This window comes from Candida oxycetoniae (genome assembly GCF_023343755.2).
Source record: "Candida oxycetoniae strain CBS 10844 chromosome Unknown scaffold11, whole genome shotgun sequence".
NCBI lineage: Eukaryota > Fungi > Ascomycota > Pichiomycetes > Serinales > Debaryomycetaceae > Lodderomyces > Lodderomyces oxycetoniae.
This window is the reverse complement of record NW_026055485.1, coordinates 1-27,314: the sequence shown is the minus strand read 5'-3', so window position 1 is coordinate 27,314 and position 27,314 is coordinate 1. Positions and strand designations below refer to the sequence as shown.

Sequence of the window (27,314 nt, the reverse complement as noted above, 5' to 3'; positions counted from 1 at the left end):
ACAATGTATACTTTTCAAAAGTCTAAACTTTCAAACACTATCTCGCTTCCCTCAATAGTGTGTTGTTGGATCACGTGTCCTATGTGCTATCGCGGGCTTAAACCTAACTCTCTTTTTTTTCCAATGCTACTCTAAAAAGTTACGATGAAATTTTCAGTTATGGCACGTGACATCTGTAAGTAAGGAGAAGGAAGAAAAAAAAAATTGAAAAATTATAGTGACAAACTATACAAGATAAATTTCCACATCTAGAGATAAACCACCCTACCCTCCTTGGATCTTGTTCTCATTTTGCAAAGTAAGCACAAACAATGGTATCAAAGATCATAAATGAAAACCCTTCAGAACTTGAGTTGAAGGTTGCTCAAGCTTTTGTTGACTTGGAAAGCCAATCAGACTTGAAAGCTGAATTGCGTCCATTACAGTTTAAATCGATAAAAGAAATTGATGTCAGTGGAGGTAAGAAAGCTTTAGCTGTATTTGTGCCACCACCATCATTATCAGCTTACAGAAAAGTACAAACCAGATTAACCAGAGAGTTGGAAAAGAAGTTCCCAGATAGACATGTTGTCTTTTTAGCAGAAAGAAGAATCTTGCCAAAACCATCAAGAAAGGCAAGAAAACAACAAAAGAGACCAAGATCAAGAACCTTGACTGCCGTTCACGATAAAATTTTGGAAGATTTGGTTTTCCCTACAGAAATAGTGGGTAAGAGAGTTAGACACTTGGTTGGTGGTAACAAGATTCAAAAAGTTTTATTAGACTCAAAGGACTCTACCGCTATTGACTACAAATTAGATTCATTCCAACAATTATACTCAAAGTTGACTGGTAAACAGGTTGTTTTTGAGATCCCTGGTGAAATCCATTAAATAAGTTTTGTGGATGCTGCAAGAGGTGAAGAAGAGAAGAAAGCAAAAATAGGAAGAGAAAGAAAAAGAAAAAGGAAAAAGGAAAAAGGAAAATTGGCGGAAACAGGCATGCTGTTATTTGCTTTGTATGGTGTTTCGTTCAACTTTGTTTTCTATTTTCTTTTTTTTATTTCATAATGTACCGGTAGTTATATTCCGTTAATATAATAAAAAAGTGTAAAATATTGAAATATCTGAGGCGACACTATCGAGCAAAGCGAGACAGTGTTGTAACAAGCTACAAAGTGTGGTGGAAGTGTTTGGAGTGGACTTTGCAATTGACTTGTCTTTTTTTGCTTTGTTTATTTTTTTTCCTTTTTTTTACTACTTGGGGAGATTATTCTCGCTGAGTGTGGAAGCTTTACCATTATCATACTACTTTCATTGACCTATTTCTCTAAATGTCTGCTTATATTTTTTTAACATAACTTGTTGGGAACATTCCCTTTTCACCATTCAACTCACCTTCAGTCCAACCGTTCCCCTCTGAGTCGTCCTGAATCAAAATTATTCTATCACCGGCATGTATTGTTAATTCGTCATCTCCATCAGCAACGTAGTCATATAATGCCTCTACATATTGAATACGCTTGGCTCCTCTTTTTGGTGCAACTGTTGGCGGCGCCGACTTTTTTGTGGGCGTGGTAGTGGTGATAGGTTGTTGTCGACTAATGATTTCAATATATGATGTAGGCACTAACCCTTGACCTTGTGCGCCATTGACCAACGTCCAGCCCGATCCGTCATCCTCTTCCACTACATTAATCTCGTCGCCAATAGTGAGCTTTGTTTCGTCTGCACTTGTGGGTACGTATTCATATAGTGCCCTAGCTACCGTTCCCGTACTAGTTCCCGATTTTGACCCGGTAGTCGCATTGCTTTTTAATTTTCGAAGATTAAAGAGGTTGCTGTTGAGGGAAGTTGACGTGTGGGAAGTTCTTAAAGAATGCACATCCGAATTATCAACAACGTCCCCTGTATTTCCTCCACTTCCATTAGTATGACTTGACTTTTTCCCTCCTTTCAAAAAGCCAAACCTTGATTTCTTTTGAACTGCTGGCGCAACATACCTCAAATCTTGATCACCTGCGAAATTTTGAATTATTTCAATCTCAACTTCATTTTTAACTCTATTAGTGTCTTCCTTCATAAACTGACTTAGGATTCTCAACGAGTTTTGTAAATGGCTGTCAAATTTTAAAGTTATTTTATCCTTGTCATCTTGTTTTCTTTGGGTTGTGCTTTCTTCTAGCGTTTGCTTTATATCTAGGCAAGATTGTTCCAATTTGCTATATTCATTAGAAGCAATTTGTAAACGTCTTCTCAATTCGGTGAGCTCTGGCTCCTTTATCACCAAGCTTTCATCGTCATGCCAGAATGAACATGGTATAAAGTAAAAATCTTGTGGTTCAGCCCAATTTAGAGCATTGTGCTTGATAAACATAGCCACATCTAATTTGGGATTATTCTGGTCTATTGTCTTGTCAATCACGTGTAGCTTTTCTTTAACTCTATCCAATGAGTTTCTTTCAATTATGCCTGCGTTTGTCAAGAGTTTATTTAACAACGCAACTCGATCCTCGTTCAACTCTTGCAAGTAATCTAAAACCTCGGGCACATCTTGGTAGTAGTACTTATCTTTTAATCGATTTGCAACATTTATCTTTATCAAATACGAATTTTTCCCGTTATTCATTTCCACTTGTTTCTCCTCCAATTTTCGCTGATGTTTATCGCTTGGTGACTTTTGGTTCTTGTCTCTGGCTGTTTCCGTAGCCTGACATAAAGCGTCGTAGTGTTTTTTACTCTTTGATACATCATCCTCAACTCTTTTTTTCTCATCAACCAAAAATTCGTTAATCAGGGCAATCTGATGTTGAATCCTATCACATTTACTTCTTAGGTTGACCAAATTACCACTAATTTTCAGTTGCAATTCGAGACTAAACTTGTATTTCTCTTCTGCAATTGCTTCAGTTTGAGTCAAGACGTCATTCCACAAGACTAAAGAAGCGCTCTCTAATGATCCCGGAGTTACTTGCGGCTCGTCTCCAACAGACAAATTAGACGATATTTTGGCTTTCCTGTCAAAGTATCTTTTTGTCAAGTCTTTTAATTTGGTAGAGTATTCTTTTTCAAGTGCACTTCGCTCTCTATAAAACTCATCGATATCTCCCAAAAAATTGATACCGTTCTTAATCCATGTGTCGGTTACCTTGAATGAGTCCTTGAGCTCATTGCCAATCGATAGTTCTTCAAGAGACATATAATCAATTTGTAGTTGATTTTTTGATACGGAGGGGGGCTTTTGGTGAATTGAGTCTGGCTGAGGTTTTTCATCGAGAAACCAACTGGGAAAGTCACGTGATCGATAGCGACACTCTCAACACTATCGAGCGAAGCGAGATAGTGGAGCAGCACTAGCTTTCAACACTATCGAGCGAAGCGAGATAGCGGAGCAGTACTAGCTTTCAACACTATCGAGCCAAGCGAGATAGCGGAGCAGTACTAGCTTTTAACACTAGCTTTCAACACTAGCTCTTAGTACTAGCTTTCAACACTATCGAGCCAAGCGAGATAGTGGAGCAGTACTAGCTTTTAACACTAGCTTTTAACACTAACTCTTAGCACTAGCTCTTAGCACTAGCTCTTAACACTATCTGTCACCGATACTATCGACACTATCGGGCATATATTCATATAGCACATATATAGCACCTACCACTTACATATATATAAATAGCACATATATATACTTAGCACATATAGCATATATATAAGTATATCTTTATATATTTATATACATATCGCACTTGGCAGTTTTATATAGCACTTGCCAGTTATATATAGCACTTGCCAGTTAGCACTTGGCAGTTATCTAAATCACGTGATACAGAGGAAAGGATGGAATCAAACCACACTGACTAGTGGCCACATTCAATGTGCTCCACTAGCTCGCTTCGCTCCCTAGTGTCGCTACTCGATAGTGTTGGTGATATTTTATCACGTGACAAGGGAAAAGAGATTTCTAATTCACTTTAGTAGAAGGAGATGGGTTGAATACAAGCTACAAAGATGCTTTAGAGATTAGTTTCTTTAGCGGTAATGATGGTATGGTATAGGAGTGATGGCGATGGCTATGGCATGGGAGTGATGGCGGTGGCGACAGTGGTCTCAGTGTAAGTGCGATAGTTGGTATAGCCGAGGTGGTTGAAAGAAAGCTCTTTTGCGTTTATAACAAGTAACTCGATCGACACTAGCGAGCGCGACACTAGCGAGCGAAGCGAGGTAGTGGAGCGGTACTTGTTAGATGAGTCTACTATCGAGTAGAGCAGTACTTACTAGATGAGTCTACTATCGAGTGGAGCGAGATAGAAAGAGAGACTAGGGGAGTGAAACTAGATAGAGAGAGTCCTTGTAAATACTGATTGAAAGAGTCCTTGTAAATACTAGATAGAGAGAAAAATATTGTAGATAGAGAAAAAAGAGGTTGTAGATAGGGAGAAGAGATTGTAGATAGAGAAAAGAGTGTGTGTAGAGAGATTCCTTGTAAATAGCCAGTGTAGTCAGAGTTGCTCCACTATCGAGCAAAGCGAAATAGTGTCGCTCGATAGTCGAGTGTGTATTCAGAGCTGGTCCACTATCGAGCAAAGCGAAATAGTGTCGCTCGATAGTCGAGTGTGTATTCAGAGCTGGTCCACTATCTCGCTTCCCTCGATAGTGTCCAAAGTGTCACAGGGCTGGCTAGAGAGTCCTTGCTCATCTAGTAAGTAGTGCTTCGCTCGCTAGTGTTGCTTTTCTACAAGCAAAATAGCATTGTAAAGCAAAACCTTTGAAGGAGACCCGGTTGTTGATCAGCCTCATTTGAAGGAGACCTTGTTGATCAGCCTCATTCGTTTGTTCGTTCAATTAACCAGTTCCCCGTTCGCCAAACAACACCTTTCGGATTTCACACACACACACACACACACACACCCTTTCTTTCTCTCTTTCTTTCTTTCTCTCTCTCTTTCTCTCCCCCCATGCGCCTGCATCCGTATGCGTAAAGAACGTTCCCCCCTTCTGTCATTCCCTTCTCTTGCAATATTTCAAAATCAGTAACACCACAAAATAAATAAACTTGTTTATTTCATTACACCCAGTTTGATTTATTGAGAAAGAGAGAGAGAAAGGAGTTACTTTTATTCATGACAGCACCTCCAATGTCTCGAAGACAGAGATTGATAGGTCTAGCCAAGACCACGAGGGATAATTACATTCCCAAGATTACCACCTCTGTCTCTTCAGTAGCAGCAGGAGCTTCAAAGGCGTTTACCAATCCTGGTGAAATATACGATAAGAATGGAAGAGTGCTACTACCTGAAGATGCAACGATACAATTATATCCTACATATACGAGGTATCGGCATAACAAGTACCATGTGGATGTAGCCGGTTGGGTTTCTGCGCCAGGTCTGTTGACTAATCGAAGGAATCGAATGCTTTTAACGGTGATACGGAAAACAATGAGGCAAAGGGATGGTCAAACTGCAAATCAAGAAATAGAGAAATTGGAACACGATGCAAATCTAAACCAGGAAATCTTTAACCCAAACTCACAGTCTTCATCTTCGTCATCAGATACCGAGTCCATTACCTCGTCGGGGTCTGAGCCAAGCACAAATCTGTTGGAAATATCAGCAACATCAGATGATACAATGAAACAGAGAATAGCGGCGTTTTTTGCCAAATCGATCCCCAATACCGAATTGAAGATTTTGATTGGCTCGGAAAACGCATCTCAGAAGTTGAATGATGCAACGGTGTACACGGATGATACAGGGTATTTTGCTGCCACCATTGCTGTAGACTACAAGCCTTCGATTATCCTGGCTACTTCAACAATAACCGAAACTGTATTTGCTTTTCAAAGTATCTTGTTGTACCCAAACACAGGGATAGGGATTATTAGCGATATTGATGACACAGTAAAGATGACTGGAATTACCGGCGACAAGAGATTAATGCTTCGAAATTTATTAGTAGAAGATTTCGAATCTTGGAGTATACCTCCAATAATCAAATGGTATGCCGAACTTTACAAAAAGGAACAAGTTGATTTCTTTTATGTTTCCAATTCTCCATGGCAGCTATTCAACTCTATTCAACTGTACCTCAGAATTTCTGGATTACCCGCTGGAACTATTCATTTGAAAAAATGGGTAGGAAACATTATATCCTCCCTATTGGAGCCTTCCCAATCAAGGAAAAAAAGGACCTTGAGTAAGATCTTGGATGATTTCCCCGAGAAGAAGTTCATTTGTATTGGTGATTCCGGTGAGCAGGATTTAGAAGCATATGTTGATTTGGCTCGTGCATATCGAAACCAAGTGATATCCATAAACATTAGATATGTTGAAAATACATTCTCCGACGATGACGATCAGCGCATTTACAAAGAAGTCCTAAGACTTATTGCAAGAAAGAGAAAGCAAAAGTTTATGTCTTCTTCTTCCTCATCCTCATCATCAACAACTGCAACTACTGCAACTACTGCAACTACTACTAATACTACTAATACTACAACTACTGCTAATACAGCTAATACTACTAATACTACTACAATTAGAGAAGGCACGAAGAAAAAATTTGCACAATCAAATTTTCCTCCTAAGCCCTCGAGAGCAGCACAGTCACATGTTGAGGACTTGATAGACTTGGAAACTCCAGTATTGCCCCCAAGAAAAGTTTCACCTATGGTGCCGAAAAAGCCCGCGAGTCTCAAAGGTGAACCCCTTGACAAAACTGTCCAACTGCAACCACTCTCAAGTGGTATACTGCTTCATGGTAAAGTTGTCGCCGCAAATGACTCAACCGCAGATACTTCTAAGCCGCCTTCATCCAATATTGCTTCTGATGGGCATTGGATGGTTGGTGAAAATCTACCGCCACTACCACCAAGGCGGCTGAGATCCCCAAAAATCAAGCAGGGAGACCAGGATTTATATGATGAGTTGGATGATATTTGCAGCTCTCCCGGGTTTTTGGATTTGGAAGAAACAGATAAAAAGGGTGCAAATTGGATCAGGAGAATAATCATGGCTATCCACGCTTTAAGAGACACTGATACTACGATCAATATTTTCATGGATCACGATGAAGAATTTTTTAAAAATAGTTGCTCACATGTGGACGAGATACTAAGGGTAAAGTAACCAAACCCATCGTTATCACCACCGTTATCATCAGTTTATATAAATATATATATAATGGCCCTAATTATTTATAGAGGTTTTCATGCACTTATAGGCGCTAGAAAACCATTGCTGGTTTCATTATAGTTGTCCTTTTGTTCCTCTTCCTTCTCGATTTCCTTCTTCTCTGTATTATTATTCAGTATGCCAGAATCATCATTCTCGGTAGCCGCATGTTCGTTATTTGTTGTTGTTGTTGTGGCTGCTGTTGGTGTTGCAGCCTTGTCCACTTCTGCTTGATAGAATTCTTGCGCGTTTGTTCCATCACCATAATCCTTGATGTCAGAATCATCTTCAGGTAAACTTGATTTGAATTGAGACAAGTCCCAAGACTCTCCATTTCCATCGTCTTCTTCTGTATAATATTTGTCAGAAAACTTCTCCAAAATAACTTGTCTTCCTGTAAGTGGCCTTTTGCCACTTTTCTTTTCTTCTTCTTTCTTTTGATTTTCCTTCTTCGATCTCTGCTCAATCTTCCATTTCTTGAAAGTTTCCATAGTGATAGGTGTAAAAGATTTCTTATCCAATTTACTTCTTTCCAACTCCAAAAACTCTTCCAATGATATTTTTGGTTCATTTTCAGCCGCTAGTTTCTCCAATTTCTTCTGTTCTTTGGTCTTCAAAACGAATCCAGGTGGCAAAGAATGTCTATATTTACATTCGTTACCGCCATTGGGACAAACCCAAAACCATCCGTATTTACCATTCTCCACAGCTTCAATAAAATGTTTGCAAACAATATCAGTAGTAGTCTTTGGGTTACCATGCTTGGATAAAATGACTCTACGTAATTTGTCTTCATCCCAATTATCCATCGTATCCTCCTCCTTCTCTTGTCTTGCATCAGTATACAAGTCCTTTTTGGCATCTTTCCTTCCCACATTGGGATCGTGACTGAATTTACACTTGCTACCTTTGGTACATAATCCTTGCTTGAAAAATTCACAGAGCACAGATTTGGGATCAACTCCAAATGGCACTTTTTGCTGTTGAATTCCAAATAGTTTGGCTGCTTCTCTTTTAGCTTCTTCTGCAGCTTTCTTCTCCTCGGCTTTCCGCTTGGCCTCAGCTTCCTTCTTTTTAGCTAGACCCCCATCCACACCTGCTTGCATTTGATTTATTTGTTGCTGTACTCTCTTTGACTTGTTCTTGTTCTTCATACCAAAGGTCTTATCCTCGGCCGCCTTGGCCTTAGCCTTGGCTTTATTCTTGTCAGAAGGCCCTTTCTTTGGAGGCATCGCTGAAAAGGACGTAAATACAAGTTCTTATAGTAAACAAGTCTGAGTTAATCTTCAGCTCATCTCTTTATAAGTCCATCTTAACTTTTTTTTTTTTTTTTTTTTTTTTTTTTCACTTCTCTCTACCAACACTGCTACGAAGAGATGGGATAAAGATAAAGATAAGGAATATATCAAGGTATATATTACGTGTTTGGCATACTCTCATTTATTCTCTCTTATTTATTTGTTTTTTTACTTTTTTGTCTTTCTGCTATTTAGATTCAGCTTCTAAAGGAATTCCAACTTGGTATTTCTCTTCCTTTTCAAAGGCTCAAGTATCTGTTTTGTAGGATTTGTTTCATCGTCAAGACTTGACAGCTGGACAATGAAATTGCTGTTATTGTTACTGTTACTATAGTTGTAGATGTCATTGCTGTTGCTGCCATTGATATTGCTGTTCAGTTGTTTCCTATTTTGCCCGTCCTGCGAGACACTAATATTTGAAGAATTGGGGGAGTTTTTGCCAATACCTTTCTTTGACCTCTTCTTGCTTCCTAATAAACCCTCCAATCTAGATCCGTTCTCATTCATTGCTGGTGATTCATTTGTACCAAATCCTTGGCTATTATTGGAAAATGAACTCTTACTTGTAGCCACAGGTGTTCTAAACGAGGAGGAAAGTGAGTTGGGTGTTTGTTGCGGAGTACGTTGTTGTTGTTGTAGTTGCTGTTGTTGCGGCTGTTGTTGTTGTTGTTGTTGTTGCGGCTGTTGTTGTTGTTGTTGCGGCTGTTGTTGTTGTTGTTGTTGCTGTTGTTGTTGTTGCTGTTGTTGTTGCTGTTGCTGTTGCGGCTGTTCAAACCCAGGGGAAAACAGAATTGTTGGTGTTACATTCTCCTTATTCCGTACAACACTTTTACTTCGAAACGGAATATATGATCGTCTACTTGGTGCTGGTGTAGTTTGCTCCTTCTCTCCAATATAGTCCAATAGGTTTGATTTAAATGCTGAATTTGACGTTAAACTTTTGTTCAATATCGCAGAAACCTTTTTATCGTACACAGCTGGTACACTTTCAATTGGAACCAGTTGGTATGTTGATTTGGGAAGTCTGGTGTCCATTACTGGTGAATTTAGTTTGGTCCTTTGCTTGGCTGCATTCGCCAACTCTTCGGTGTTAAAAAAACTATCAAAGTCATCAAGTGCAGCCCACATATTGCTCAAAGAAACTTCTGGCTCTTCAACACTCATGGAGATAGAGTCCCCATTATCGGGTGGACCGGCGGGGCTATGATAATCCTCCAGGTGGAAATGAATCTCTTCATTGGGTTCAGGTTCTAGCTCACTGTCAACAACTGTTGTGGTAATACATGTCGAGAACACAGCGTGGACATTGTTTCTGGTGCTGGCTGCTGTTACTGCAGGCATGGGAATGGACCATCCTGTTTCCAGTGGTATTCCAAAGAGCGTGGCTGTATGCTCGTACTCCTTCTTCACAGAGGTATTTCCCAAACTCATTCTTAAAATGTCTCCATCCAACTGCGATCCGGATATTACCTCTGCTTCGTCCAACACTTCCAATGACTGGTCTGCCATATCAGTAAGTAACAACCTCAACAACGGTGATATCAAATCTACACCAAGACCAATATACTCTTCCTTTTTAAAATCAATTAATGGGATAATTGCCTTCAACAAAACTAACACTTGTTTTTTGAAAAACTTGGTTGCATTTGAAAGCATTTTCAATAAGGAAATCAACACGGCAACTTCGAATTGAGGGAAAAATAAACTCTGTATCGTGGAAACTGTTTGAACTAAGAAATCTTTCTTGGACCTAAACTTGTTCTTGGACAAAGATATCAAAATTCTAGCCAAGGAGGGTTTACCGGCATTTTCTGCAAGGTGACTAATATCAATAGCTGCGCTCTCAACTTCAGCACTGATTTTACACTTATCCAAAGCATCCAAAAATCTTGGTAAATTCGCAATCAATGCAGTAACTATTCGTGCGTCGCCCATACCGACGATTTGCGAGTCCTTGAGCTTTAACAACTTATCCATAAAGTTCAATGTGGGCTCCCAGGAGGTAGACGACCTTAAACCAACTGAAACAATTTGCTGCAATCCCTCAAACTTGCCCTCCCATTTAGGTGGAAATGTTGAGATCAAACATGTGATTGTGTCCTCTGCATTTAAGTCAATCTTTGAAATAAATTTATTCATAGTGGATAGCACTTCGATAAATTCTTGTTCATGAATTGTACTCAAACATGCAACGCTTGACCAAAATATTTGAGGGAAATCAATTAATTTTTGCGAATCCAACTCGGCAGCGATAGCATTTAATGTCATCAATATTTGCATTGCAAACCCTTGAATATCTGCAGACTCGTCTGAAATGGTGTTCGACAATCTATGAAACATTGCTTTTAAAACACCAAGATCCAAGAATGAGATCAATACCCTAAATATTTGAAACGATCTACAAGCACTATGTCTCACAGCACATGTGGTTCCCCATGCTAATGCAATCCGACTCCAATCGTTTTGAAGATCGGGCAAAGAAGGTGTAAATATTTGAAGAATATTTCTCACCAATTTGATCATGTTATTTGGAGTTCTAGCGCCCTTCTTGTCATTGTTTAAATCATGGTAAACCCATAAATATTTGGCGTAATCTTTGTTCTTTATAACTTCAATAGTCTCCTTTGCTTTTGGCTCTTGTAAAACCAAAGAATGTATTAGATGCACCAACAATTTGCGAGCTTGATCTCGGACAATTGGAACATAATGATCGAGAAAGGTAAGTGTGATGTGTAATAGCAAAGGTATTTTGTCCTCTATCGCGCCATTCTTCACTGTGATGAGGTCAACTAAAAATATCATTGAAAGCTGGCCCAAAGAAAACGCTGCATCTTTTTCATTTGGATCGAGGAGTTTTGCTAAATCAGTAACATAGGGGAAATTAGCAGCATCTTCGGATGTAGTAAAAGCTCTTGTTGTAGGTGGTGGGATCATCAGCTTGGGCTGCAAATTGATTATCAACTTTCGAGCAAGGTAAAAAGAATCGGCATGAGAAAAAGCCAAGTAATCAATTATCTGGCGAGACTTTTGAACAAACTGACCGTTTCGTTTTTCAAGGCAGCTCTCTAAAATAAAGTCAACAATTTTATCGAAATTGTCACCCCTATTGGCAAGTGAAACCCACATGGATTCCAATTCGGTGGAATTCGTATTCTCAAACGTTAGTGATATTCCATATAGGTTATTCAAAACTATGACTGAGCTAGAATCTAATTTCTTGACTTCATCATCGCCATTCTTCTTTTTCTCCTCCGTGACTTTGTCATAACTCAATGTGACTTTACTCAACAATGTCTGCAACATCAACGAACATAACCTTCTATCAGAATCGGAAAGTAGACTATAAACATTTGTCAAGTGGAAAACTCTCTTGAATACTTTTGCTGGCTCGCTATTATGGATCAAAGTCGTTACCTCAACTAATGCTTTCTTTCGAAGCACTAAGCTATAGCTGCAAATTGCTTCCTTGTAGTCCTCCAAACTCTCCCATCCACCGATTCTTGATTGAAAAGTTTCCAATAATTTGATACCTGAAAACCGGACTTTGGGATTTTCATTTGCACTAAACAAGCATGCCAACATCACTAGATCATCAGAAAATGTTGACAGCAGTTTGTTCCTTGCTACAAAAGCTTCCACAAACGTACAAAAATAGTTGGGCATCGATTTCTGAGAACTGCAACTCTCTTTTATAACGGCCGAATAAATTTCCTCATTATCAAAGTTATTCATGAGTAAATTTTCCAAAGCCAAAGATCCAATTTCCTGCACTTTATCACCTTCAGATTCGAGTAATGAGTGAATCCAATCCAACAAATTCGGTACATCAAAGGAAACAATCGCCAACTTTCCCGGTATTTCGATATTTTGCTTAATTCGACCGGAACACAAAACGGCCATACATCTCAACGCTGCAATCTGCAATCGTCTTCTTTCCAACTCCAATAAAGCAATCGCCGATGCAGTATCCTTCTGCTGGTTAATCTTGCTCATAATGAAATCGTACCGCTCTTCTGTAACATGACCTAAAGACCCATACCCACACCACTCCTTTAAATAATTAAAGCACGAGACTCTAGCTTCAAAGGGAAGCCACTGATCTAATTTATTTCTGCTTTGTAACCTCAAAAACACATTGATCAAAAATTCGCAAAAGTACCTTCGCAACCTTTGAAAATCGATATCAACTTGAACTTCATCTCTTGTTAAAAATGCTTTTACATTCTTGACAATGGTAACCAAAATACTAATCACTGAATCATTATCATAAATGGCTTCATCCGGTCCATACTTTTCAGTCACATTCATTAAAATATGAATAACCTCTATTCGAAATCTCTCATCTGAAAACTCTCTCCGTCGCAAGTCAATGGTCCACTCATTGACGGCCAATGGTATATTCTCCAAAAACGTTTTGAAAATGTTGATGTTAATATGACTCAATCCGGCAATCACTGCATCTCGAAGCATAAGCTGGTGCGATTTTAATAAGGGTAATACCATTCGGAATACCGATTTTGCACTTGTAATCTTTTGGTGCTGGATATACATCAGCAACGATTTCTTTCGTCCGTGTGTTGGTTGCGTTGGAAAGGATATCTTTTGCTCATTAGTTGTAGTCAAGGTAATACAAGCAAATACCAAGTACAACTTCCATTGATTAATAAGAACCTCCGGTGGCACGATTGATGCTGACTTGGTAACAAAAATTGAGGAAGTGCTAGACTTATAGCTATTCGAATATTCCAAGACCAACTCGTGCATTTGAACTAGGCACACGCATACAATGTTGCGGCACATAGCAACCGGCATTGGACATCTCTCAAAAAGAATTTCGAGAATCGTTGGATACAACCTAAACCATATCGTTGTGTCAATACCATAATCAGACTCAGCTAATTTTGCTAATATTTTCTTGTCGTTTTTCAATTTTACTAGCCTATTCCTTTCTGGTAAGCTCAACTTTTTCTTGAATGGTCTGATTATCTCATTAAGATCGATGCTTTCAAGTACGTGAATAATACGAGTGCCAAAGTCGGCAGCAAATTTGGATGAGCTTCTTGAGTGCTTCTTTGTGTGTACCTTGTCTGTTTCAGTATCATTGCTCAAATTATATATTGCCTGGTCAAATTTGTCAACAATCTTTAACACCATTAAGCCGTATGATCTCACTTGTGAATCTTGAGAGCAAAGAAAAAATAACCCTTTTCCTTCAATGTCTTCAACCAGATTTATAGTTGTTTTCCATTCTAATTCATCACTTGGCTTGCTTTTGATACTAGGTAGATTTGACAAGTCCTGATTTTTATGGTTTATTTGGTACAAATCGTTCAAAAGTTCCCGGTTCTTCATCATCAAATTATCATCGATAACATGTGGGTCTATTGTGCTTCGCAATTGATGCTGATAAAGCTGCTGAGGATACTGATAATAATGATGCTGATAATGCTGCTGATGCACCTGTTTCTCTCCCAATTCGCGGTATACTTCAAACCAGGTTTGTAGAAGTTCCGTGTACAATTTCAACAAGTCCATAAAACTTTGTGAATTGAAATAAGCAGAGTCATAAGCAGAGCTCGTTTTTTCAGAAAACTGGAATGCAAATTTAGCGTAGATACTTAACAACGTTGTAGGATTCTTTTTCAGACACAAGATCTTTAAAGTTTGTATGGAAGCGGTTCGGACGTTTTTATCAGTATGCACGGCATTTCTAGTCAATAACTGGACAATTTGCTTGAACGGAATGCCTCCAGCACTTTGTGTTTCACCAACTGGAGGCACCATAGTATATGGTATAGAACTAATCAAAGTTGCAAAAAGCTGCAATTTGAGCTCTTTCGAAACTTGAGAAGTCGAATCAAAGTTAAAATGGAATGAGAAGGAGGACTGCGACTTGCCAGGTGTAACTGACTGAGAATAATTGAGCTCGCCATTAAAATCGCATCCTAGCTGATTATCAAGTAGTTTTAGTAGAGCCAGAAAACTTTGGCACAACTCTTCATGAAAAACAACATTTGTACTATTCTTGGCCACAAACGCAAATTCGCCTCGCTTGTTGCTTTCACTTGTTTGAGCGGTAAAAGACACAGGTGTATGGTTGAAAATATCAATAGCAGGGAATGGGGGTTTGTCATCCTTTTCAAAATCAAGTAGGAGTCCCACGTAGGCACGCACAACCAAGATTACTTTTTCTGCTTGTAAGCTTTCTAAAGACGTTCCATTAAAACCATGCTTTAAAAGCTTTCCAAGAACGCACTCGAGGGTAAAATTTAGATGATTGTAGCCCACTATTTGTATCATGCCTGCCAATGCATTTATCAACTGTGCATCTGCCAGTATCCAATGGCTTTTTTTATTTGTTCCACTTAAGTTGACATTAAAGAAAATGAGGTTGAAAAACTCATCCAACCTCTTCACCGTTGAGTTTAATGAGTCTGAGACTCTATTGAGGTAAACCCATAATAATCTAGACGTGCATAAAATATAAGTTGTTTTTTCTTGCACATCGACTTTTGGTTTCAATTTATTTGCACCTTCCTCGACGATGGAGTACCAACTTGAAGTGAATATCTCTTTGCATGACACTGACAAAGCAGCAGTGATGAGGTTTAGCAAATGCGACCAGCCACTGCTGCTGCTGCTGCTGCTGCTGCTGCTGCTACTGTTGCTGTTGCTGTTGCTATTGCTTGCTTGCAGGGGAGTTAACCTGCTAGAAGCCAAACTACTATCGGAACTTGCTAATGGTTTCCACATTTGCACTGCTCTAGAAAATAGGCTTCTAATTCCCACATTCCAACCAGGATCATTAGCTTCTGCTGTTAAAATGTTTGCCAATGGTAAAAGTAGATTTGTGATAGAGTCGCAATAAGCATAAATCAATGCTTCATTAACTGTTCTATCGAAAAACTTGGCAAGTATCTGAACGAATTCCTTACTATCCTCGAACAACTCAGGAGGATAATGATTCAACTTGAGGTATTTCATCCCTGAGATCAACAAATATAACCTGGGCTCATCTTCGTATTTGATATGTTGGGGAAGCTTTTCTAAATCGAAAACAAACCGATCACTAACGTTAAGAAATCGCTTTTCTGACATGATACCTAGTAGTTGGGCAAACAAAGTCCAGTTTGCAGCACGTACTATGGACTGTCCTGTACTTGCCGGGTCGGTGGTTTTCAATTGGGTGTAAACAATTTCCTCCAACTTATCGCCTAGATCCTCGCCCATAATTTCAGTAGGTGTTTGTTTCACCACTTCAATCAACACACGACATAGTATGTAAATGGACAACAACGATTTTTTCTCTGCATTGATTGCTGTTTGTTTGGCATTAGCGATTTGAGCATCTAGCATTTGCTGCTTTTTCAAAGAGTCATTAGCGATTGATTCTTGAGAAACAATTGAGCCCGTGGCCGACGCAGACTGGTTTCGCCGGTGTGCCAACTTTGAAAAGCTTTTACTGCGCATCAAACTTAGACTGCGCTTGATCTTTGCCTGTTGTGGTGGTAGCAGCGTAAGACTTGCATCAGGCAAATCTTGACTTCCCTGTTCTCCTGCTGTCATAGAAGGTCTATTACTTTCCAGTGCTGCACTCGTCTTTGCATACATAAACACTTTTTCAACTTCAAGAGCAGCCATTGCCGCCACTTCACTCTTTGACTTTCTCCAAATGAAAACACTATCAATAACAGGTTTTGGTTTGCGGCGTGCAATGTATCCCAAGGATGCAACGATTTTATCGAATTGGGGATCTGCGCCTTCTGCGAAAATCTTAAATAACGAATATTCGTCATTTAAGGAGTGATCAAGGAAGACGTTCAATTTTCTTTCCGCGTGTCTTACAAATTGAGTAAACACAATATGTAGAGCATACTCTGCCGGGCTTTTGAAACTTGTTGCCAAGCTTTTTCGCGATAAACTGGTGGTGGTGGTGTTGGTGGTGGTGGTGGTGGTGTTGCTGTTGTTGTTGGTGGTATTGTTGGTGGTGGTATTGTTGTTGTTGGTGTTGCTGCTGTTGCTGTTGCTGTTGGTGGTGGTTGTTTTTTCTTTTTCTGCATCTAAGGCATTTTGTAATGAAGATGACGATAAGGGTGGTGGTAACTGTGGTGAAGGTTCTATGTTGTTGTTATTACTATTAGCTATTATCGACAGCGGAGACGCAAACGTGCTACTACTCAAAAAAGGCTTATTATTATTATTATTTTGAGAAAATCTTGATGTTTCAACCAAGCTCCCTACTTGGTCATCCTCTTCAAAGCTTGCAAGGTTTGTTTTGAAAGAACCGTTTCTCAACTCGGAATTTGAGGGCGGTTCCTGTAGCTTGAATGTTGTCTTGTGCTCTTTTAAATCATTGGGTATAATTGATAAACCAGTTTCAAGTGCTGGAGCATCTCCTCCTTCTACTTCTCCTGGGTCAGGATAATCCACAGGTTGGGGGTTAATTGCATCACCATTACCATCAAAGGAGGCATCTGTGGCTAGCGTTGCTCCAGAATGGTGCTTCAAGCTAAAACTCTGGTTCGTTTCAGTCCCAATCCTTTCTATACTCACATCTTGTATATATGGTTCCTGATCTAATGTATCCGATTGCAATTCTCCATCTACTCTATTCTTACTTATAATCACCGACTCAGAATTGGTTGAGGAGGGTGTGTATATTCGCCGTTGATGATATAGCTCCTCGTGATCCTTAAACAGATGGTAATACTCGTTATCCCTAATAAACTGCTTGTTGGCGCTTGTTTCATTTCTTCTTTCATTTGCATTTGTTAATGATCGAATGTATATATTTTCCAAATCTGGTATTTCAATCATTTGGTGTGGGATAATTGGGACAGGGGGGGGGGTAAGAAAGGTCCGTAATTATCGTTGATGAAGAAGAAAAAACTATAGCTCGGCTTCTACAGTAGTTTCATGTGCTGTTTTGATTCTTGTTTAACTATAATGATGTTTCTTAACCTTGTATATGGTGGGTTTTACTTTTGTATTGAGTTTTTTTCTACACATTTTTTTAAAGCCTGAAGGAAAAGGCCACCAGTAGAGCCAAAGGCCACCAGTGGAGCCAAAGGCGACACTGGTGCTATAGAGAATGCTGGTGCTATAGAGAATACTGGTGCTATAGAGAATACTGGTGCTGAAGACATTGGTGCTATAGAGAATGCTGGTGCCAAAGGCCGTCAGTGGAGCCAAAGGCGACACTGGTGCTATAGAGAATACTGGTGCTGAAGACATTGGTGCTGAAGATACTGGTGCTATAGAGAATGCTGGTGCTATAGAGAATACTGGTGCTATAGAGAATGCTGCTGCTGAAGGCCTCCAGTGATGCCAAAGGCGACACTGGTGCTATAGAGAATGCTGGTGCTGAAGACATTGGTGCTGAAGATACTGGTGCTGAAGATACTGGTGCTGTAGAGAATGCTGGTGCTATAGAGAATACTGGTGCTGAAGGCCTCTAGTGGAGCCAAAGGCGACACTGGTGCTATAGAGAATACTGGTGCTGAAGACACTGGTGCTGTAGAGAATGCTGGTGCTATAGAGAATACTGGTGCTGAAGACACTGGTGCTCTAGAGAATGCTGGTGCTATAGAGAATACTGGTGCTATAGAGAATGCTGCTGCTGAAGGCCTCCAGTGATGCCAAAGGCGACACTGGTGCTATAGAAAATGCTGGTGCTGTAGAGAATGCTGGTGCTATAGAGAATACTGGTGCTGAAGGCCTCTAGTGGAGCCAAAGGCGACACTGGTGCTCTAGAGAATGCTGGTGCTGAAGACATTGGTGCTGAAGATACTGGTGCTGAAGATACTGGTGCTGTAGAGAATGCTGGTGCTATAGAGAATGCTGGTGCAATAGAGAATGCTGGTGCTGTAGAGAATGCTGGTGCTGAGGACATTGGTGCTGTAGAGAATGCTGATGCTGAGGACATTGGTGCTGTAGAGAATGTTGGTGCTGAGGACATTGGTGCTGTAGAGAATGTTGGTGCCATAGAGAATACTGGTGCTGAAGACATTGGTGCTGGAAAAGACATTGGTACTGTAAAGAACGCTGAAGCTGAAGAGAATGTTTACGCTGGTGCCGATGCTGAAGAAGCTGAACCATCACCTTTAGTTTTCTCTAGTGGTCCCTTCTGTATAATCTGGGGTAAAGCACCAGAGCCTTTGGCTCCTTTGGTAAATGAGGGAAAGCACCAGAGTCACACCAGAGCCTTTGGCTCCTCTGGTAGATGAGGTAGCACCAGAGTCGCACCAGATTCGCCTTTGGCTCCTTCGGTAAATGAGGGAAAGCACCAGAGCCTTTGGCTCCTTTGGTAGATGAGGTAAAGCACTAGAGCCTTCGGCTCCTTTGGTAAAAGAGGTAAAGCACCAGAGTCACACCAGAGCCTTTGGCTCCTTTGGTAAAAGAGGTAAAGCACTAGAGCCTTCGGCTCCTTTGGTAGATAAGGCAAAGCACCAGAGTTGTACCAGAGGCTTTGGCTCCTTTGGACACTATCTCGCTCCACTCGATAGTGTCGATAGTGTTGATAGTGTCGATAGTGTCAATAATGTCGATAGTGTCGACTTTTTTCATCTCATCACTGTGCGTAAATATCAATCAATCTTTTCCACTCATTTTCAATTTCATTCTCATTCTCTTTTCCATACTCGAGCAATGTCCAAGGTAAGTCACGATGTACCTGTATTGATAAGTCAGTATATTGCCGCTTTAGGGAACGATGATGAAGCATGTCAGACGTATATTCAAGAACTTGTTGGCTTGTTCACCATAGGTGAATTATCGCTACTACAGCTTATTCAAAAATTAGGATTGAGTTTAACTTCGGATCATGATTTGATAAGAAGCAAAAGCATGCAACTTCTAGCTAGCATTTTGAGAGAGTTGCCCTCAAACCATCTATCCAAGCAGGATATTGGAGTCATGGTTGACTTTTTGATGAACAAATTTGACGATAAGTTGAGTTTGATCCATGCGTTAAATGGGTTGGGTACATTGGTGAGAAATAAAAACTATATTGCCAGCTTGAATACAGACAAGATATTGACAAAGCTATTGAATGCATATGACCCGAAAAAGAACCTTGCCAAAGTACGATACGAAGCGTTTCAGATTTTGGCTGGCTTAATGGAGAATTGCCTCACGTATTTAAAGACGGGCCCTGAACAGGTGAATAATTTGTTTGTCAAGGCATTCATACACATTGCATCTGGAGAAAAAGATCCTAGAAACCTTGTTGCTTCGTTTAAGTTGAACTTGGATATAAATGAGAATTTCGAGTTTAGCAAGGTAAACAAGTTACATCAAGACTTTGTTACTGATCTTTTTGATGTTTGTTTCTGTTACTTTCCTATTTCATTCACGCCTCCTGCAAATGACCCATATAAGATTACCGCTAGTGAATTGAAGGGGAAATTGAGACAAACTATTGCTTCCCAATCGCAATTTGCACTGGAGGCTATACCTAATCTTGTTGAGAAATTGGCATCTACAAATCCCATAATCCGAAATGATACACTTGAAACAATTAAATTGTGCATTGAAAAGTACGATAATGAAACGATGGATGAACAGTGGCTTGGGTTATGGAATGCTTTGAAATTTGAAATTCTACACAATGACGTTGCCATGTTTAAGCCTGATGCAAAAGCAAGAGCAATAATACCACTCGACTATGAAGATATCGATGATAATGATGATCTGAAAGTTGTATTTCTGGCGTTGGATATACTACAGAAATTGCTACAAAAGATACCGAATTTTGATGATATGTTGAAAGTGGTAGTGAATGAGTTAGCTCCAAACTTGACAAGTAATAAAGCTAAGCAGTCTGTGATTATACTATCCACATTGGCAGGTGCCTCTGCTGAAAGCTTCAACTATATAGTTGATTTTCTTTTCCAAAATAGAATCTGGGGAAAATATTTCAACATGGAGGAATTTGATGGTGATGGTGATAATGATTATGGTCTTGATGATGATGATGATGACGATAACAACAATGACAACAACAATAATAATAATGATAATAATAGAGAAAAAGACGTGGCGTTGGATATCAGTCACCAACGTGACTTGGTTGATAATTTGGGCTACATATTAACTGCATATGTACCGAACAAGACAATTTTACCAAAATACAAAGATTACATTCTCGTATTTTTGAGCCAGTTGCTTACAACCTCGTCTAACTTGGAAAGGACTTTGAGGATTAAAGTTATCCAGCAATCCATTAAATTGATATCTTTGCCTCAGTTTTTATCGGTCTCTAACATTGAATTGATTTTGAATAATTTTAGATGCTTGATTTTTAGTAGTATAGATGAAGGCAATTCGAAAGATGCGGTTTTACTGGAATTAATCAGAGATTTATCGCTAGTTACGCAAGATGAACCGCTGATTACCCCCTTGGTTATTGATGGGATAATCAACCCCTTGTTGAACCTTTTGAATGAGGAGGGTGAAGGCGAAGGCGAAAGTGAAGGCGAAGGTGAAGACGAAGACGAAGACGTGCAAGAGTATAAGCTGATTCTGATTCTAAAAATTACTCAAGACCTTTGCGTCAATAATCAGATATTAGAGGTATTGTCTATTAGGTTAATGAGCAAAAAGTATACCAGTGAGAAAAAGTTTCAACTTATTGTTGAGACATTCACTTCACTAATTGGCAAGATTGAAACACTTCAACAGTTTTTAACAAACTCATGGTATAAAAACTTTATTCCCAAATTTATGAGCATCGTTATGAACCTTGTTGCTGATGATAGTGAGAACTATACGTTGATTGAACTGGTGGGTGATTTACTAAGAATAATTATTAGATTCATTGACGTATCTAAGCATCAAGCGATTTTGAATGAAATCGTTGAAATATTTGCTACCGATTCGAAATCTACTTCAGGGCTTTTCCAATACAATGGTAACTTATTGGAAGCTGCATCTGTTTACATTAGCATATATAACAAGGTTTTGTCGGCTCTAGATAAATCATGCAAGATGGATACAAATACAAGCGCTTGTTTGGCAAAAGTTGAAAAGTTGGTAAAAACTATACAGAATGATTACTTGAGAATACATTATTTGCAACATGTTTGCTTATTAGTTAACAAGTACGTTGTTGACAAAAGTGACTTGAATATGGATATAAACTTTGATGATTTGCGTCAGTTTGAAATCTACATTTGGACCTTGAGAGGGTTACTTTGTAAGATTGACAAACTAGGAATCGATAGTTTGAAGAATTTGCTTGATATATTTGCCAATGAAAATACAAAGATTGAGGATAAGCAATTGATTCTGAAATCGTTACCAATCTTATTTGTTGATATAAGTATATTCACAAATCCTCAATTACCAAAAAAGATCATTTCAAAAGTTGCCAACCTTGAAGTGAAGCTACTATACAAACAGCATATTTTTGAGATTATTCTACCATTCCTATTACCAGACAATGCCCAAATTGAAGATCAACTGGATTTTGATTTGAAATTCTATGCGCTATCGATGATTATTGAAAACATCCCCACCAACATATTAGTACCACATTTGTCCAGTTTCATTCCGTTCGTAATGAGGGCGTTGCAATTCTCTTTCAAAGCCCCCGCCTCCACAATAATGTACAAATCCTCATTGCACATTTTGCAAATCTTACTTGAACAAGAGAATGATGAAACAAAAAATATTTTACAAACAAGACTGAGTGAATTAATTCCGATATTAGTTAAATTGGCAACAACGAGAATATACCAAGCAAGTGGGGGTATTTTGATCAATGATGAATCCATTCGAAAATTGAGCTTGATTGATTTGAATTTGATGTTTCAAAAATTTGAATGCCAACGATTTCAAAAACAAGTATTGAAAAGTTTGCAAATTTGTTTGGATGATGAAAAACGATCAATTAGGAAATTAGCTGTTGATTTGAGACAGACTTTGTATGAAATGATATAAATAGAATATAGACACTTGGGAGTGAAGCGAGCTAGTGGAGCAGCACTTTTATTTACCAAAGGAGCCAAAGCCAAAGGCCAAGGCAACTCTGGTAAATAAAAGTGCGTTTTTAGTGCAAAACCCCAAGAAAGGTTTCAAATCAAAAGGTTAACAAGAGCAGTCAGCCCTTTAGGTCAGGTCATCCTCTTCATCGTAGTCAATAGGCGCCAACCCTGGAGTTAAGCCAGGTACAGAAATCCATCCCTTTTTGACCTTGGCGTCAAAATCAATAAAATCGCCAAAATCATCGCTATTTTTCCCCTTGCTATTATTTGCAATTAAGAGTTTCTTTCTTAATCTTTGTTTGTTCTTTGCTGGTGCTAAATCTTTCAATAAATCTTGCTTCACCAGATTCATTTCTTCGTTGATTTCGAAATCGTCAATAGTGTTCAATTTCTGTAGCTCGTTTATATTTCTTTTAGTTAGTTTTTTCAAATAATTGCCTTCTTCGACAGTCAACTTATCTGGATTATTGATCAGCTTTGATTTGATCATGTTATACTTTATGAATTTTTGAAACCTTTGATCTTGTTTCTGTTTCTTCTTTTGCTGTTTTTTCAACGTGCTTCTGTTTTTTTTGATTGCTTTGGGGGTAAAATTTGGCTGGCTTTGTAGTTGCTGAGAGAGAATTTGAGTAGCTGATAATGAAGAGGAAGAGGAATTTGCTTTTGCTTTTGGTTTTGCATTTGTTTTTGTTGATGATGGTAGTAGATCGGAGAACATTTTACTTATCGTCAGCTCAGCTTGACTTTTTGACGATTGAGAAATAAAGGGCATCTGGAATGGAGAATAGAAGTGGTGGAAGTGGAGATACAAGCAATGACAACGGCAATGGTGGAAGTAGTAGTAGTAGTAGTATAAAGATGATTTCGATTTGCGATGAGCTTACTGAAAAATTTCACCCCTGGCATCGCGACACAAAACCAAATTAGTTTTTTTCTACTGCTATGCTACCAATTGTTTTTTCTAGTGAGCAACACCAGCGAGCGAAGCGTAGCGAGCGAAGCGTAGCGAGCGAAGCGAGCCAGCGGTGCAGCAGCGACCAACACCAGCGAGCGAAGCGTAGCGAGCGAAGCGAGCCAGCGGTGCAGCAGCGACCAACACCAGCGAGCGAAGCGTAGCGAGCGAAGCGAGCCAGCGGTGCAGCAGCGACCAACACCAGCGAGCGAAGCGTAGCGAGCGAAGCGAGCCAGCGGTGCAGCAGCGACCAACACCAGCGAGCGAAGCGTAGCGAGCGAAGCGAGCCAGCGGTGCAGCAGCGACCAACACCAGCGAGCTAGTAGTACAGCACCGACCAACACCAGCGAGCGAAGCGAGCCAGTGGTGCAGCACCAACCAACACTATCGAGCAGTAACAAGAAAAATCGGTATTGCACAGTGTTGGAAGAGAGCCAATTACATGGTTATTGAACTGTGGAGATGGATTGTATCACCTTTGATGGTAGAGGAATTGAATGCTTTTAAAAAATTGTATCGCCTTTGATTCCAGAGGAGTCCTACCTTTGAGGAGTCCTACCTTTGAGGAGTCCTACCTTTGAGGAGCCGTACCTTTGAGGAGTCCTACCTTTGAGGAGTCCTACCTTTGAGGAGTCCTACCTTTGAGGAATCGAACCTTTGAGGAATCGAACCTCTGAGGAATCGTACCTTTAGAAATTGTATACCTTTGATGTTAAAGAATAGAGTTTGTTATGTATATTTTGTCAAGTAGTTTTTTTTCAAGTACCAAGATGTTGAGGTGTAGTGTAGAGGTGTATTAGTATTAGGGAAAGTGATTGTCAGTGGCAGGTATTGCGCTCCACTATCGAGTAGAGCTAGGTGGTGTCAGTGGCAGCTATTGCGCTCCATTATCGAGTAGAGCTCGATGGTGTCGAGAGTGTCGAGAGTGTCGATAGTGGCAGTGGCAGTTATTGCTCCTCCACTATCTCGCTTCGCTCGATAGTGTAGAGTGTCGGTGGCAGCTATTGCTGCTCCACTATCTCGCTTCGCTCGATAGTGTAGAGTGTCGGTGGCAGCTATTGCTGCTCCACTATCTCGCTTCGCTCGATAGTGTAGAGTGTCGGTGGCAGCTATTGCTGCTCCACTATCTCGCTTCGCTTGATAGTGTAGAGTGTCGGTGGCAGCTATTGCTGCTCCACTATCTCGCTTCGCTCGATAGTGTAGAGTGAAAGTTTTTCAGGGGAAAAATGAAATGTGGGGTAACTATAACGGTGAAAATATTCCAAATTAAACCGAAAACTTCTCATATGATTCAATCTAATATTTTTACATAAAACTAGAAACTGATACGAGGCTGGTTTTGGCTATATCTAGCCAAGTAGTGATACACTGCTTTGCCATGAAAGAATCTCTACAATAACAGTCAGCGAGCGGAGCAACACTAACTGTTATTGAGCGACACTAACTGTTATTGAAACTGTTATTGAATCGTTATTGAATCGTTATTGAAACTGTTATTGAAACTGTTATTGAAACTATTATTGAGCGACACTATCTCGCTTTGCTCGATCGTGTCTGCTCGATAGTGTTGCTCGATAGTGTCTGCTCGATAGGCAACTAGTAGCGTGAGCCTTAATAACATGGTAGCGCCACTACTGCCATTTATTTTTGTAACGCCTAGCAGCAGCAGCAGCAGCCCACCTGTCTTTAAAATAAACCGAGGTGAAGCTTAAACCACAAAGACCCATACACCCATACAAAAATTCGCCCATTTACTCAATAAGGATAAAAGTGCATCATTATGAATTACCCCAAATTTTATTTATTTAATACACCCAAATTGAAACAATAAGTAAAATGTTAGTTGATCATTAGGCACATGTCAACTCTATCTAACCATTATTTCCTTCCTAGTCACGCTCATATACCACATAGTCCTGACCCCATCCATATTCTTTACTGACTCTAAAATCCTTATCCTCTGCCCACATTTTTTCTAAATTTCTACCCCATCCCATAAATTCCCTAGGTAACCTAAATATTCCATTGCCAATGGAAAGACAATGTAAATCACATGTGAAAAAGTAGAGGTTGGTAGCTCACCCAACGGAGTTAATAAAACTTGTTTTTCAGCAGGTGGAGTAGTCTTTGTTAGCCGTTAGTTCTTTTTCCATAATCCCAAAAAAAATTTAAGGGAGTGACAGGGCTTGGAAAAAGTATATAAATTATTCGATCCCGCCTATATTGTAAGCAATAATATATTTATATGTATATATATTTTTTTTTTCCATTAAGCCTATAGGGAATTTATACTCAGGGTATACATATATATATATTATAAGAAATAGTTTTTGTTTACAATGTCAATCGAAGTTGATGGATTTAACGCTTCTCCTTTATTCAAAGAGTTGGGCGATGGCTTAAAAGACCCCACCGCAGTTACTAAAGCTATAAAGGGTGTTAATGCCGTTATTGTTATTACTTTGAAAAATAAAGAAGGTAAGGAAAACTCGTGGGTGTTGGACTTGAAGAAAGATGGTAGTTTGAAATCTGTCTCGGGACCTCCTCCAAAAGGTGATGTGCAATTATTGTTGAAGGATGCTGATTTTGTCAAGTTGGCTAATGGTAAGGCTAATGGTCAAAAATTATTCATGAATGGTAAATTGAAAATCAAGGGTAATATGATGAAGGCTACTGCTATTGAAACAGTATTCAAGCAATTGGACCCAAGACCAAAATTGTAGAGTGGGGAAAAGAGAAAGTATATTGATGAGTATTTTGTGTATCTGAATATAAGTGCTCAATAAACACTACACTATCGAGCGACACTATCGAGCGAAGCGAGATAGTGGAGCACACTAGCTCTTAACACTATCGAGCGACACTATCCAGCGACACTATCGAGCGAAGTGAGATAGTGGAGCACACTAGCTCTTAACACTAGCTCTTAACACTAGCTCTTAACACTAGCTCCTAACACTATCCAGCGATCTTATCGAGGGATGCGAGAGGTTGCAGCACACTAGCTCTTCACACTAGCTCTTAACACTAGCTCCTAACACTATCCAGCGATCTTATCGAGGGATGCGAGAGATTGCAGCACACTAGCTCTTCACACTAGCTCTTGACACTAGCTCCTAACACTATCCAGCGATCTTATCGAGGGATGCGAGAGATTGCAGCACACTAGCTCTTCACACTAGCTCTTGACACTAGCTCCTAACACTATCCAGCGATCTTATCGAGGGATGCGAGAAATTGCAGCACACTAGCTCTTCACACTAGCTCTTAACACCTGCTCCTAACACTATCGAGCGATACTATCGAGCAGAGCGAGAGAGTGGAGCAACATCAGCTCTTAATACTAGCTCTTAACACTAGCTCTTAACACCTGCTCTTAACACTAGCTCTTAACACCTGCTCTTAACACTAGCTCTTAACACCTGCTCCTAACACTATCGAGCGATACTATCGAGCAGAGCGAGAGAGTGGAGCAACATCAGCTCTTAATACTAGCTCTTAACACCTGCTCCTAACACTATCGAGCGATACTATCGAGCAGAGCGAGAGAGTGGAGCAACATCAGCTCTTAATACTAGCTCTTAACACTAGCTCTTAACACCTGCTCTTAACACTAGCTCTTAACACCTGCTCCTAACACTATCGAGCGATACTATCGAGCAGAGCGAGAGAGTGGAGCAACATCAGCTCTTAATACTAGCTCTTAACACTAGCTCTTAACACCTGCTCTTAACACTAGCTCTTAACACCTGCTCTTAACACTAGCTCTTAACACCTGCTCCTAACACTATCGAGCGATACTATCGAGCAGAGCGAGAGAGTGGAGCAACATCAGCTCTTAATACTAGCTCTTAACACTAGCTCTTAACACCTGCTCTTAACACTAGCTCTTAACACCTGCTCTTAACACTAGCTCTTAACACCTGCTC

The 27,314-nt window shown here is 39.8% G+C and overlaps 8 protein-coding genes across 8 annotated transcripts; 4 read left to right on the top strand and 4 right to left on the bottom strand. All coding sequences in view use genetic code 12, as the record gives it.

The window, feature by feature from the left end:
• Positions 1 to 311: 311 nt before the first annotated feature.
• RPS7A (40S ribosomal protein eS7) lies at positions 312 to 872 on the top strand (the record flags this gene model as incomplete). Its single annotated transcript, XM_049326058.1, has 1 exon — positions 312 to 872. One exon carries the CDS (start codon positions 312 to 314, stop codon positions 870 to 872), a length of 561 nt encoding a protein of 186 aa, XP_049178256.1.
• Positions 873 to 1,320: 448 nt separating this feature from the next.
• Positions 1,321 to 3,177, bottom strand: BZZ1 (Bzz1p; the record flags this gene model as incomplete). The annotated part of the gene is made up of 1 exon (XM_049326057.1): positions 1,321 to 3,177. One exon carries the CDS (start codon positions 3,175 to 3,177, stop codon positions 1,321 to 1,323), a length of 1,857 nt encoding a protein of 618 aa, XP_049178255.1.
• Positions 3,178 to 5,113: 1,936 nt separating this feature from the next.
• On the top strand, positions 5,114 to 7,105 carry KGF56_004599 (phosphatidate phosphatase; the record flags this gene model as incomplete). The annotated part of the gene is made up of 1 exon (XM_049326056.1): positions 5,114 to 7,105. One exon carries the CDS (start codon positions 5,114 to 5,116, stop codon positions 7,103 to 7,105), a length of 1,992 nt encoding a protein of 663 aa, XP_049178254.1.
• Positions 7,106 to 7,185: 80 nt separating this feature from the next.
• On the bottom strand, positions 7,186 to 8,382 carry KGF56_004598 (uncharacterized protein; the record flags this gene model as incomplete). The annotated part of the gene is made up of 1 exon (XM_049326055.1): positions 7,186 to 8,382. One exon carries the CDS (start codon positions 8,380 to 8,382, stop codon positions 7,186 to 7,188), a length of 1,197 nt encoding a protein of 398 aa, XP_049178253.1.
• Positions 8,383 to 8,652: 270 nt separating this feature from the next.
• CAS4 (Cas4p) lies at positions 8,653 to 17,265 on the bottom strand (the record flags this gene model as incomplete). The annotated part of the gene is made up of 1 exon (XM_049326054.1): positions 8,653 to 17,265. The coding sequence occupies one exon, from the start codon at positions 17,263 to 17,265 to the stop codon at positions 8,653 to 8,655; it is 8,613 nt and encodes a 2,870-aa protein (XP_049178252.1).
• Positions 17,266 to 17,608: 343 nt separating this feature from the next.
• On the top strand, positions 17,609 to 22,389 carry MET18 (Met18p; the record flags this gene model as incomplete). The annotated part of the gene is made up of 5 exons (XM_049326053.1): positions 17,609 to 17,735; positions 17,800 to 17,889; positions 17,936 to 18,080; positions 18,173 to 18,666; positions 18,776 to 22,389. The coding sequence occupies 5 exons, from the start codon at positions 17,609 to 17,611 to the stop codon at positions 22,387 to 22,389; spliced, it is 4,470 nt and encodes a 1,489-aa protein (XP_049178251.1).
• A 168-nt stretch (positions 22,390 to 22,557) lies between these two features.
• KGF56_004595 (uncharacterized protein) lies at positions 22,558 to 23,205 on the bottom strand (the record flags this gene model as incomplete). Its single annotated transcript, XM_049326052.1, has 1 exon — positions 22,558 to 23,205. One exon carries the CDS (start codon positions 23,203 to 23,205, stop codon positions 22,558 to 22,560), a length of 648 nt encoding a protein of 215 aa, XP_049178250.1.
• Positions 23,206 to 25,724: 2,519 nt separating this feature from the next.
• Positions 25,725 to 26,108, top strand: KGF56_004594 (uncharacterized protein; the record flags this gene model as incomplete). Its single annotated transcript, XM_049326051.1, has 1 exon — positions 25,725 to 26,108. One exon carries the CDS (start codon positions 25,725 to 25,727, stop codon positions 26,106 to 26,108), a length of 384 nt encoding a protein of 127 aa, XP_049178249.1.
• Positions 26,109 to 27,314: the final 1,206 nt, after the last annotated feature.